The sequence below is a fragment of the Phocoena sinus genome, chromosome 3, assembly GCF_008692025.1.
Source record: "Phocoena sinus isolate mPhoSin1 chromosome 3, mPhoSin1.pri, whole genome shotgun sequence".
Taxonomy (NCBI): Eukaryota; Metazoa; Chordata; class Mammalia; order Artiodactyla; family Phocoenidae; genus Phocoena; species Phocoena sinus.
Genome location: NC_045765.1, coordinates 11017646 through 11030933, shown reverse-complemented (window position 1 = coordinate 11030933; position 13288 = coordinate 11017646). Strand labels below are relative to the sequence as shown.

At 51.3% G+C, this 13288-nt stretch overlaps 1 protein-coding gene across 3 annotated transcripts in view; it reads right to left on the bottom strand.

The window, feature by feature from the left end:
- Positions 1–2839: 2839 nt before the first annotated feature.
- SUGP1 (SURP and G-patch domain containing 1) overlaps positions 2840–13288 on the bottom strand; it is a 30131-nt gene continuing 19682 nt past the window's right edge. For 2 of the 3 annotated variants that reach the window (XM_032627765.1, XM_032627767.1), the window contains 7 exons: positions 12922–13277; positions 6280–6386; positions 5275–5452; positions 4785–4891; positions 3811–3956; positions 3337–3466; positions 2843–3038 (listed from right to left, as the gene is read on the bottom strand). In XM_032627765.1, coding sequence (XP_032483656.1) covers positions 3012–3038; positions 3337–3466; positions 3811–3956; positions 4785–4891; positions 5275–5452; positions 6280–6386; positions 12922–13277 — 1051 coding nt within the window. In that variant the 3' untranslated portion in view covers positions 2843–3011. Of the gene's footprint in view, positions 3039–3336; positions 3467–3810; positions 3957–4784; positions 4892–5274; positions 5453–6279; positions 6387–12921; positions 13278–13288 lie in introns of all 3 variants that reach the window. The other variant, XM_032627766.1, reaches the window with a different exon arrangement.

The following is a 13288-nucleotide window of genomic DNA, read 5'->3' as shown; positions in this document are numbered from 1 at the left end:
CCTCCCTGTCGCAGTGGCCCCTCCCCGCCTTGATAGCCTCGCCGGACTCTGCGCTGTCCCCAGTGGCAGTCTCCGTCGCCCAGCCGGTTTCCCTCTCTACTAATGCTAGAATACGATGCCTCAAGGATGCTTCCGCTTCTGCGTCCTGGAGGCCACTTCAGTCTAAGGGAATTCGTTCCCCGGGCCTCGTTCTGCACTCCTTTCTTCACCCTAAGGCACAGGCATCCTAGCCTCGACCTCGACCCCGAAGGGGGACCCTTTTAACTCTTCACATTCCACAGACCTCCCTCCAGCCCAGGATCAAGTGGGCATTGTATGTGCGCGCTGACAGAGGAGCCTCATCCGCTTGGGTGCAGAGTTCCCTTCAGTGCCCTTGGATTTGAGTTTTCATGCGGTGGCCACAGACAAATTTAAATGTGTCCAGGTGTGAAGTTTTAACTGGTCCCGGGGGCCAACTCAAGGCAGACGGTCAGGGACCAGGGTTGGGGACACCTTGAAGGACTCCATGATTCTCTGCTGTGTTCCTTCCGTGTAGCCTGAACCCCCGCTCATGTGGGCGGGGTCCAAGAGGTGGCTGAGATTGTAAAGTGGGGATGGAGTCAGTTTGGTGAGGAGTTTTGTAATGGTGCTCCTGGCAGGAAAAAATAGCTCAGGCTTGGGGATGAGCAGCAGAAAGGAGGCACTGAAGGCTGGGGTTGGTGGTGGGGTCATGGAGCAAGGTGGGGTGGGCTTGGGAGCGTTCTGAACAGCCTGGAGGAGGCTGGGCTCCATTCGGGGACATATGCAAGGGGGCAGGGCTGGACCAGGGAGGGGGCTGCAGGGTGGAGAATTAGGAGGCAACTTTTTGTCAATCCCTCCAAGGAGACTCGGATTCTTGCCCACGTGGTATTTGTGGGTGCAGGAAACAGGGTGAGCGGTGCCCACCTGTTTCCTGCCCTAGGGGGCCCAGTTTTTTTTTCTGGCCGTGCCACGTGGCTTGTGGGATCTTAGTTCCAGGGATTGAAACTGGGCCACAGCACTGGACCACCAGGGAATCCCCTGGGGGGAAATTCTAACCCTCACATCCCCACAACTCCCACCAGGCCCAGCCACCGCCTTCTCCATGGGGCAGTTGGGTCCCATCTCTGAGCCTGGGTGACAAGATGATCTGGCCACTGACCTGAGAGCCTCCTTCTCCAGGTGCCTGTTGCTCACGTGTGAAGCTCAGGTTTCTCTGGGCTGATCTGAATCTCCAGCCTCATTTCTTGACTTTTCTCAATTCTTGTGGTGCCAATACGCTACATGCCTCTCTACTATCTGCAATATGGACCCTCTCGTATTTCCTCACCCCTTAAAGCAGGCCCCAGTGTCCCCTCCTCCAGGGAGGTCTCCCTGCCACTCCAGCCCCACTTCTCCCCCTGGAGGGCCAGGGGTGTCTGGTGCAGCTCTGTCTACGGGTCTGGCCTCGCATCCTGTATCCGGGAGATACCTGCACACCCACACAGCATTTGGAAGCCTCCTCTTCCAACTGTCCCCGTGGCTGGGGCTAAGGTCCGTGGTCTGAGTCTGGCGAGCCTTCTGGTCACTGAGAATTAAATGGAGGGCTGACCTTGACTTAGTGAGGTGTTTGGGGCCGAGGCCCAGGGTTCCCCTCACTGGGACCTCTGGCTGCCCAGACCTATACGCTTGTGCTCAGGACTCTGGCTCCCCAGGGCAGGCTCCACCTCACCCCCTTGCCCTGCCCTGGGTACAGCGTCCATGGTGGGGAAACAGGGTAGTACGTGTCATGCCAGCCAGGGGTTTGCTGCTGAGACTTCCAGACCCTGAACTCCCTCACTGAGACACCCCCGAGGCCGCCTCCACCATAGGTCCCACTTCCTCTTTATGGCATTTATCAGTCTCAGATTGTGTTAGGGGTTAATGGCCACAGCCCCAGCAGACTGTGGGTGCCCAGGGGCAAATCCCATCCATGTGATTCACAGTCAGTGCTCAGTGTTTGCTGAATGACTGTGTGAACTGCAGGCTGGCCCAGGAGCCTGATGCCAGCTTGAGTCCTCAGACCCCATAAGCTCACAGGGGTTGAGCAGGACCTACTGGGTCCGTGTATGAGGCAGGGGGATGAGAGGTAGGGGCTCCTCAGTTTGCCAGGCCCTGATACTCCAAGCATGGCTCACAGATTTCCGAGACCCTGCCCCGTCTGCTCACTCAGCAGCTGCAGTTGTACAAGATCCCCAGGTGGTTTCTGCACAAGTGTGACGCACAGGCTCTGGAGACGGGGCAAGCTCTCCTTGGTCTGGGCTACCCACTAGGCTCCCCTCCTCCAGGAGGCGTGTGATGTCTTAGTACAGTGTATCCGTCCCTGAAGCTGTCCCCCAAAGGCACGAGCCCTAGGGACTCGTGTGTCCACTATACCTGTAGGACCCAGGGCAGCTAGGGTAGCCTGGGCTGCAGCCATCACTAGCCAGGTTTGTTGTGCGTGTGTGTGTGGGGCCCCGTCAATGCCACCTGTCAAGAGACGTTGAGGGGCACAGGTGTGCCCTGGGTCCACCTGCCTTGTGGGTCTGAGGGAGGAATGGGGCCTGCCTGGAGACCCCTCCCAGCCTCCTTCTGCAGTGCAGTGCGCTAGGCTAGGAGGGGAGTCCCTGATGCCCCTGGCCCAGGTGCAGCCAGGTCTTGGCCAGCTGGCCGCCCCTCCCCTCTCCAAAGGTCCTCCCCTCGACTCCAACCCAGGCCGATGGGGGACCCCACGAGCAGACAAGAGGCCCAGGTGGTTTTCCAGGATTCCTTGGTGCTGGGCAGCCTTCAGAGCAGCATCCTGTCCCCACCTGTCCAGCCTGGCCCTGCTAAGGAACAGGAGGGGTTTCTGGTGATGGCAAGACCAGGCTGCCGTGGCAGGCAAGCACCGGGATTTTAATACACAGCACGACACTCGCAACAATGGGAAGGGCGGGCAGAAAAGCAGGCCGGAACATTCCACAGTCCAGGAATGGTCGGTCTTTTGGAAAGTACATTTGTGCATTTTTCCAGAATACTCAGTAGTAAGGCCGTCTGGGGTTGTTCTGTGGGAAGCAAGAAAGATAAAAGGGGAGGTGGTTATGCTGTGCTAAAGGGAGCTAGCAGTTCCTCCCGTCTAGAACCTAGCGGGGGCAGCTAGCCCACATCCTCTAGAAGGGAGGGCAGGCTTTGGGGAGGCGAGGCAGGCTCGAACAAGGTGGAGAGGTGGGGTGGGTCTGCTGGAGGGCCTAGCCGGACTGCGGAAGGAGGGACACTTCTGTGACCAGCACCACCACCCGCCTACAGCGGAGGAACTGCGGCGGCCCAGCCACAAGCAATGCGGGGGGATAGGGACACACGCACCAAGGGGTTGGGCCGGAAGCGGTAGGCCAACATCATCCTCTTGCGGAAGGCCTCGTACTCGTCATCTTCCTTGGAGAGCTCAGCTGGCCGGTCAATGCCAAAGCCAGCACCATCTACCGTGGTGGTGCCCCTGCATTGGGGCAACGGGTGGTGTGAGCCGGGGAGCAGGCTGGCGCCAGCAAGAGGGGGGTGAGGGACCTGAGCTTGGGGCAGGGAGGCTTCACCCGCCCTGGCTGGGCTCAGCAGCAGCACCCCAATGCAGCTCAATGTGGGGGCTATGCTGGGCTGGGTGACATCTGTCTGGGACACTCCTGGCACTGTGGGAAGGTGGAGAGCCTAAGACGGCCCAGCCACCAAAGTCCAAATCCCTGACCCCCAGCCCAGTGACAGGGCTGGACCCAGGCCCTGGGCCTATGTCTCCGTGTGGGACTTCTCCTCTCCCCCCTCCCCCCTGGCATTGGAGGTCACACTCACTTATTGACTGGGTTCTTGATGCCCTGGCCTTCTGAGCCCAGGCCATCGCCCTCCTTCCAGCCCATCTTCATCAGCATCTGGTAGCCGATGTTCTCTATTGTCAGCTTGAACTCCTTGTACTCTGAGTAGTCAGGCTCACGGCCCTCCTGCAGGGGGAGGAGGTAGCCGTCATCCACCAGGGCTGCAGCCATCCCCAGTCCCAGCTCTGGCCTGAAACCCCAACCCCACATGGCTTCATTGGCCGCTGGGACCACCTGTCCACCTGCCTCCCCACCACTAAGTCAGACTCCTCGAGAAGAGATCAAGCTGCCCCTTCTCAGAGGCCCCAGGGCCAGAAGCAGTACTGAGCTCCCTGGTGGCCAAGTCAAAGAGGGCAAGGTGACAGGTCACACAGGCCTTGTCTACCATGAGAAAGATTAATGGTTCACCAGTGAAGAAAAATCCCATGTTCCAAGAGCAATTTGTTACACAGAGTGCTAAAAAGAGTGCTGTGGTCACATGAGGTGACCATCACATTGGTGAGATTATGTGGTACAAAGCAGTTTTAAAAAAACCCTCAAAAGACTATGTGGAATGTTCTGTCGGCCTTCTCCTCTTGAGCATGAAAGCAGCATGGGAAGAACAATTTCACTCTGGAGAGCCCAACACATGGGGGCGTCTGCCTGAGAAATGCTTTGCCTGTAAACTGCATTTAATTGGCTCCACTGGAAGCAGAATTTCCCTAAAGCCCCAGCAAATGTCTCTAAAGCGGCAGTTGAGATGCTATTTGCTAATTCCCTACACAGATGGCACCTGTCATAAGCAGGTGCCACCCGTGGCAAGAGGGTCCTACCCCTCTTGTGAGCGAGCGGGCCCGAGGCCACCGCAGGTGCCTGCCACCTGAGGAGGCTGCAGGAGGGGCTGGGACACTGCACAGGCTGCCTGCTAGACAGGCTCACAGCAGGGGCTGGTGTCTGGGGCCTCTCCCAGCCTACCTTCAGGGCCTTGAAGGTCTCCATGAACTTCTCCAGCTCATCGGGTGGCAGAAAGTCTCCGATGAAGTGTTTGCCCCGGCCCATCTTCGTCAGCTGCTCCGCCCATTCTGCCCAGAGATGGGGTAAAGGTGAGAGGAGGAAGGAGGGTGTGGCAGCCCCACAGCAGAAGTATGAGTCCCGGGGGGGGGTCTGGGGCCATGGGGAACGAGGCGGCTGGTTGAGACCTCGAGCCCTGCTCTCCCACGCAGCCCTTGTGTACCGTGTTCAAACGCCAGTGAACACTCAGAGGACCATCCTTTTGCCACTGAAGAAACAGGCACAAAGAGGCCAAGTCTCTTGCTCAAGGCCTTCCAGGCTGGATAGGTGGCTTAAGACCCCAATGTGGTGTCTCCAGGCACTTCCTGGGCCGGTGAGTGGGCTTCCTGAGCCCACAGCACCCTGAAGAAAAGGGCAGCCTCCACCCCACCCTGTAACTCGCTCCGTGGCCCACCCCGAGTCTTGTCCATCTCCATGCGCCGCAGCTGGTGCTCCCAGGTGCCCAGCTCGCTGTCCACCTCCTCGTCGCTGTCGTAGCCATGCTGGTGCTGCTGCAGCGCCTTCTCCCACAGCAGCTGCATGTCCTGCATTGCTCGCTTGTGCTGCATGATCATGTCGTACATCTGCTGCATCTGTGGGCGGCACACGCCGGTGAGCAAGGCCGTGCCCTGTGCGTGCAGGAAGCTAGCCCCCTCGCCTCCCCTGTGCGTGCTGGGCACCCCTTTCCCCCCCTCCCTGGAGCAGGCACAAGAGCAGGGCTCAGAGCAAGTGTTCAGGAAGGCACCGAGTCCTGTGTCAGGACATGCCCTGGGTTCCCTGAATCTCTATTTTGAGCAGGAAGGACCCCCGGCCTGGAACCTGGAATATCCTGGGCACCATCACTGTGGACCAAATGAGGGCGACGTGGGCTCCTGACCACTGGGAGGGTCGAGGGTGATGTGATGGGGCTGCCAGCCTGGAGGAGGTGGCCCAGGTAAGCTGTCCCAGCTGTCCATATCCTGGCCACAGAGCTCCCTGCTGAGCCAGCCCTCACTCCCAAACTGCCCAACACCAACTGAACAGCTGTCGCATCGTTCAGGGCACCCAGTGCCAGACAGGCTTATCCTGTACTGAGTGCTGCGGGGAACTGTAAGGAAACCTTAAATGGAGACTATCCAGTCAGGACCAGCCCACGAGCGCAGTGGGAAGTAGCCGTGGAGCATCAGCTGAGAAGGCTGCCCAGGCAGCATGAGAAGGCCTGGGCTCTGGGCCCAACGGTGGGCTTGGGAGGGCCCCCGGGGGTGGCTTGCCATTGATGGGGGACCCACCTGCCCAAGAGCCTCTCCCCTGACTGTGGGATTCACCCGACACAGGGAGGCTCAGAAAGAATACACCGTGACCACTGCCCCACAGGGCAGGGTGGGAGACGATACTCCACCAGCCCCTTGGAGCCTGCCTGCCCTGCCCCCCAGGGCCTTACCTCCTGCTGCTCCTTCAGCTGCTTCTTCTGGGCATCCGAAAGCTCTGTGACACCCACCAGACCCACGGGCTTCCCCTTCTCGTAGCCTAGACCCTTGAGGTCCTGAACTAGAAACAAGACACAGGCTGGTCAGCAACAGACATGTGGGCTTAGCCATGCATCTGTGTCCCAGGCAGAGTCCATGTGCTGACGACACCTGACGCACTTGGCCCACGTGGCAGGACACATAAGTCGGAACGGTTAGTACGCATGTCACTTGATGACCTCGGGGGCCTTTGCTCCGCTCTATCGTGTGTACTCAGTTCCATCCCCACATGACTGCTCCAGGCAGGCTCTATGACCCCACACTGCAAATGCTGACACCAAAACTCAGGAGGTCTGGGGCCTCACTCAAGGTCACACAGCTAATGGGTGACAAGGCAGGGAATCTGCAAAGCTAGAAATGCTTGCACACAGGCTCTTGGAAGTAAGCCCCACGGTGAGCAGATATCTTATGTAGACACACAGGTCTGGAGTCTGGCAGAAGACTCAGCTGCGTGGTTCTGTTAGCTCCTTCTGGGGAAGCAGCCAACCATCTTTAAAGCAACTGACATTTAAGCTGGCATCCCCTTTGGAGCTTGGCTGGAGCCTGCAACGCTAACTCACATCAAGATGCTGCAATGGCCCCATCTGGGTGGTGGAAACAACCACCCCTCAGGTGGTGGCTTCCTGGGGAAGAAGCTAGGCAGAACAGGGTGCAGAGGCCCCTCTGGGGGGATGGAAAGAGCCAGGTCTTCCCAGCTCAACGGGGCTGGGTCGTCGCCTGCAAGAACCACCCGCAGGTGCTCCTGGACCCTAAGATTGCACACCAATCCCTCCTCGGTCTATGGGGGCTCTGAAAGATGTTGGAGAGCCCCATGGAGAGAGCAAGGGAGCCAAGGTCTGAGCAGCCTGCTGTGTGCCTGGATCACGTCCACAGTCCCTTTCCTCCTTGGGCGACTTCACCAGTGAGCAGGCAGGTGGGGGCTGCCCACGCTCCCCTGGGGACAATGTGGGCCAGTGGGGCTTGAATCTGAACCTGAGACTTCAGAGCCTGTACTTGTCCCCTAGAATGTGAAGGACCTGGCAGCTGGGGCTGGACCTTGCGGACATGATCTCAGAGGCGGGGGTGTGCGTGCGTCAGAAGAGCCCTCACATCTGAGCACCCTCCTTTACAGCGGGCACCAGGATTGGCACTTGAGCAGCAATCTGACCCTAGGCACCCTCAACCCTGGGGAGAAGTGCTATCTAGAGCCCCAGGGAGTATGAGACTTTTCAGTCAGTAGCTTTTCTCTTTGGCCAAGGGAGGCACTCAGCCAGAGACCACTATCAGAGCTGGGCGGGCAGGGCCAACAGGCCAGGCCAGCCCTGTGACCTGGGGGAGATGCCTTCCCCCTCAGCCCATCCTTGTGTGGCAAATGTGGGTGTTGGCGCCAGGGCATATATGGCTCTTCTTTGTGCCTGTGTGTCCAGCTCCAGTGAAGTCAGGGGTGAGGGAGGTTGAGAGAGTTCTGCCCGTGCTGCAGGCTGCGTGGTGAGGGAGTCAGACAGACGACATGAGACGGCCAGTTAACAGTCACCAACATCATCTGCAAAATGTGATGACAACAGACCCCCACCCTTATGGGTTTGTGGTAGAAAATGAGAAATGAGGCCACACGTTGGCTGTCCCTGAAACTGCTGTCAAGGAGGGAGAAGCTGGAGATCACTGTGCAAAATTGACTGTAGCAATAATTGTTCTCATCACTGTGCGTTTCCTGAGCTTTCTATGACAAAACTGAATCCAAGTACTTTAAAGCTTAAGGGAGAAAACAGGACTATCTATATGCTGTCTGTAAGAGACTTACTTTAGATACAAAGACACAAGTAGGTTGAAAGTCAAAGGAAGGAAAAAGAAATTTCAAGCAAATAGTAACCAAGACAGAGCTGCACTAGCCATACTAGTATCAGATAAAATATACTTTAAATCAAAAAAGGTTTATGAGAGACAAGGAAGGATGTTATATATTTACAAAGATTTGATACAGAAAGAAGATATAACAATTAAATATATACACAGACTTAACAGAGCCCCAAATGAAGCAAAAATTGACAAAACTGAAGGGAGAAATAAACAGTTCCATAGTAATTGTTAGAGATTTCATACCCTATTTTAAATAATGGACAGAAAATCAGTAAGGATATAGAGGACTGAACAACACTATAAACCAACCAGACCTAATAGATATCTATAGAACATGCAATCCAACAACACCAGAATACACAGTATTCTCAAGTACACATGGAACATTCTCCAGGATAGATCATTTGTTAGGCTACAAAACAAATTTTAATAAATTTTAAAAGACAAATCATACCAGGTATCTTTTCTGATCACAATGGAATAAAGCCAGAAATCAGTAATAGAAGGAAAACTGGAAAACTCACAAACGTGGAAATTAAACACTCTCCTAAACAACAAATGGGTCAAAGAAGAAATCACAAGAGATCAGAAAATGCTTAGAGATGAATGAACACAACAGCGCAGCACACACCAAAACTTCTGGGGTGTAGCAAAAGCAGTGCCAAGAGGGAAATGTATAGCTGTAGATGCTCACGTTAAAAAAGAAGATAGGGCTTCCCTGGTGGTGCAGTGGCTAAGAATCCGCCTGCCAATGCAGGGGACACGGGTTCGAGACCTGCTCTGGGAAGACCCCACACACTGCGGAGCAACTAAGCCCGTGCACCACAACTACTGAACCTGTGCTCTAGAGCCCAGATGCCACAACTACTGAGCCCGTGTGCTACAACTACTGAAGCTCGCATGCCTAGAGCCCGAGGTCCGGAACAAGAGAAGCCACCGCAATGAGAAGCCCGTGCACCGCAACAGAGTAGCCCCAGCTCGCCGTAACTAATGAAAGCCCGCGTGCAGCAACGGAGACCCAATGCAGCCATAAATAAATAAATAGATAGATAGTTAAATAAATAAAGACCTCTGATCAATACCTAACTCTACATCTTAAGGAACTAGAAAAAGAAGAGCAAACTAATTCCAGAGCCAGCAGAATGAAGGAAATAACGATTAGAATGGAGATAAAACAAACAGGAAATACAAAATACGAGAGAAAAATCAATGAAACCAAAAGTTGGTTTCTTGCAAAGACCAACGAAATGGACAAATCTTTAGTTAGACTGCCTAAGAAAAAAACAGAAAAGACTCAACTACTAAAACAATAGGGGGATACAGCAGTCCACTTTATCTGCAGGGGATACATTCCAAGATCCCCCCAGTAGATGCCTGAAACCACACATAGTACTGAACCCCGTGTATACTATACATACATACATACGTATGATAAAGTTTAATTTATAAATTAGGCACAGTAAGAAATTAATGACAATAGCTAATAATAAAACAGAAAAAAAAAAAAGAGAACAGTTATAACAACATACTATTATAAAAGTTATGTGAATGTGGTTTTTCTCTCCTTCTCAAAATATCTTATCACAAATGTAATGCCTTTTCCATTTTAACTAAGTACTCAGCACACACTGTGGCCATAACTTTCGCAGTCTGAGGTACGACAGCAAAACTAGCACAAACTTCTTTTTCCTTCTTCACAATTTCGTGGATAGATGATTTGTTCTTACCATAGATCTTAGAGACCTCAGCCTAAGTCAAGAACTTTTACCCTTTCACTTAAAGGAAATACTTGACGGCTTCTCTCTAGAATGTCTACATTGCCAGCATCACTACTCTGTGCTGTGAGGCCATTATTAAGTAAAATAATAAAATAAGGATTATTTGAACATAAACACTGCAATACCATGACAGTCAATCTGATAACCGAGTGACTACTGGTGACTAATGGGTGGGATATGCTGGTCAAAGGGATGATTCACATCCCAGGCAGGGTGGAACAGACAGCACAAGATTTCATCACAATACTCAGAATGGCACAAACTGGATCACCTAGAACGGCATAAACTACCAAAACTAACTCAAGAAGTAATAGAAAACTTGAATAGACCTATAACAAGTAAGGGGACTGAATCAATAATCAACTCTCCCCTCCAGCCCACCAAAGAAAAGCCCAGAACCAGATAAATGCACTGGTAAATTCTACCCAAGATTTAAAAGAAGAGTTAACACCAATTCTTCTCAAATTCCTCCAAAAAGTTAAAGCAGGACACACTTCCTAACTCATTCTATGAGGTCAGCATTATCCTGATACCAAAAGCAGACAAAGACAACATAAGAAATCTACAGGCCAATAATCCTTATGAGTATAAATGCAGACAGAAATCTGCAACAAAATATTAGCAAACCAAATCCATCAGCATATAAATAATTAGTAAACTAATTATTTACTACAACAGAGGGGGATTTATTCCAGGAATGCAAGGGTGGTTTCATCATACAAAAATCAATCAATGTAATACTCCACATTAATAGAATGAGGGGAAAAACCCACATGATCATTTCAATTGATACAGAAAAAGCACTTGACAAAACCTAACACTTTTTCATGATAAAAACTCAATAAACTAGGAACAGAAGGGAACTTCTTCAACATGACAAAGGTCATCTATTAAAAACATACAACGGGCTTCCCTGGTGGCGCAGTGGTTGAGAGTCCACCTGCTGATGCAGGGGACGCCGGTTCGTGCCCCAGTCCGGGAGGATCCCGCATGCCGCGGAGCGGCTGGGCCCGTGAGCCATGGCCGCTGGGCCTGCGCGTCCGGAGCCCGTGCTCCACAGCGGGAGAGGCCACAACAGTGAGAGGCCCGCGTACCGTAAAAAACAAACAAACAAACAAAAAAAACATACAACAACATCATACTCAATGGTGAAAGAACAAAAGCTTTCCCCCTAAGATCAGGAACAAGGCAGGGATGCCTGCTTTCACCACTTCTGTTCAGCACAGTACTGCAAATCCTAGCCAGAGCAATTAGGCAAGAAAAAGAAATAAGAGGCATCCAAGTTGGAAAGGAAGAAGTAAAACTATCCTTATCTGCAGATGACATGATCTTATGTGTAGAAAACCCTAAAGACTGTTACCCTGATAAATGAATTTAGCAAAAGAAAGAAGATACATAATCAACACACAAAAAATCAGTTGTATTTCTTATACTAACAACAAATCATCCAGAAAGGAAATTTTTAAAAAATTCCATTTGCAACAGCATCATAAAGAGTAAATCACTTAGGAATAAACTTAACAGAGGTATAAGACTTGTACAACAGAAAGACAAAACACATTGAAAGAAATTAAAGAAAACCCAAGTAAATGGAAAGCTATCCAATGTTCTCAGATTGGAAGACGTAAAATGTTAACATGTCAATACCTCCCAAAGCAATCTATAGATGAATACAATCCCTATCAAAACCCAACAATGATTTCTGCAGAAATGGAAAAGCCCATCTGAAAATTCATACAAAAATTCAAAGGACCTCGAATAGCCAAAGCGTGAGAAAGATGAACAAAGTTGGAAGACTGACACTCCCGATTTCAAAATTTCCCACAGAGCTACAGTAATCAAAACAGTGTGCTACTGGCATGAGGACAGATATATAAACCAGTGTAATAGAGCAGAGAGTCCCAAAATAAACTTTTACATCTATGGGATTTTTGACAAGGGTGTCAAGAGACCATTCAATGCAGAAAGAACAATAGTCTCTTCAACAAATGGTGCTGGGAAAATTGGATCTCCATATTTAAAGAAATGAAGTTGGACGCTTACCTTATAACATATATAAAAATTAATTCAATTTAAGAGCTAAAACTATAAAACTCTTAAAAGAAAACATAGGGGCATATCTTCAAGACTTTGGATGTGGCTATGGTTTCTTAAGACCAAAATCACAGGCAACAAAAGAAAAAATAAATTGCACTTCATTAAAATTTAAAACTTCTGTGTATCAAAGGACATTAAGGGGATGAAAATACAGCCCATAAAACTAGAGAAAATTTTTGCAAATCATGTATCTGAATGGGGGTTAATATCTAAAACATTTAGAGAACTCCTACAACTCAATAACAAAAAGACATACAACCCAATTAAAAAATGGGTAAAGGGCTAAAACAGACATTTCTCCAACTAAACTATACACTGACCAATAACACACGAAAAGATGCTCAACACCATTAGTCATTAGGGAAATGCAAATCAAAACTACAATTTGATTTCACTTTACACTTATTAGAAGAGCTATATAAGGCGAGAATGAGAAGAAACTGGAACCCTTGTGCACCGCTGATAGGAATGTAAAATGGTGCAGCTGCTGCAGGATGCAGTTTGGCAATTCCTCAATAAGTGAAACAGAATTACCGGAAGACCCAGTGATTCCACTCCTAGGTATATACAAAAAAGAATCAAAATCAGGGGTCTGAACGGTATTTGTAGGCCAGTGTTCACAGCAGCACTACTCACAATCGCCAAAAAGTGAAAATAACCCAAGCTTCTAAACAACTGATGAATGGATAAACAAAAGGCTGTCTATCCGTACACTGGAATTCTATTCAGCTGTGGAAATAAATGAAATTCTGACATGTGCTTCAACACAGATGAACCTTGAAAACATTACGCTCAGTGAAAGATGCCAGACCCTCCCCAGGAGGCTGAGGGAGGGGGTCGGCCCACCTGACAGAGGTGAGGGAGAAGCATCCACGTCCCTCTGCACCAGCTCGGCAGGCGGGAGCTCCACCTTGTCCTCTTCAGGACCCCACCGGCTCTTTCGCTTCCTCTTCATGTTGGCTGTGGTGGCCGGCTTCCCTGGGGCAGCTGAAGATGGGTTGACGTTGGGCAAGGGGGCAGATGAGGTAGGGCAGGCAGTGGCGGTGGGCATGGACCCCAACGGGGTCTCAGGAGGAGATCTGCGCTTCAGTCCGAGGTCAGGTGCCGTGGGGGTGCCCGTGGGACCAGCCTTGGCTTTCCTGAACTCCTCCAGCTTCTGGCGGTAGTACTTGTACCCTTGGCTGTTGGGTTCATACAGAAAGCTGCAAAAGAG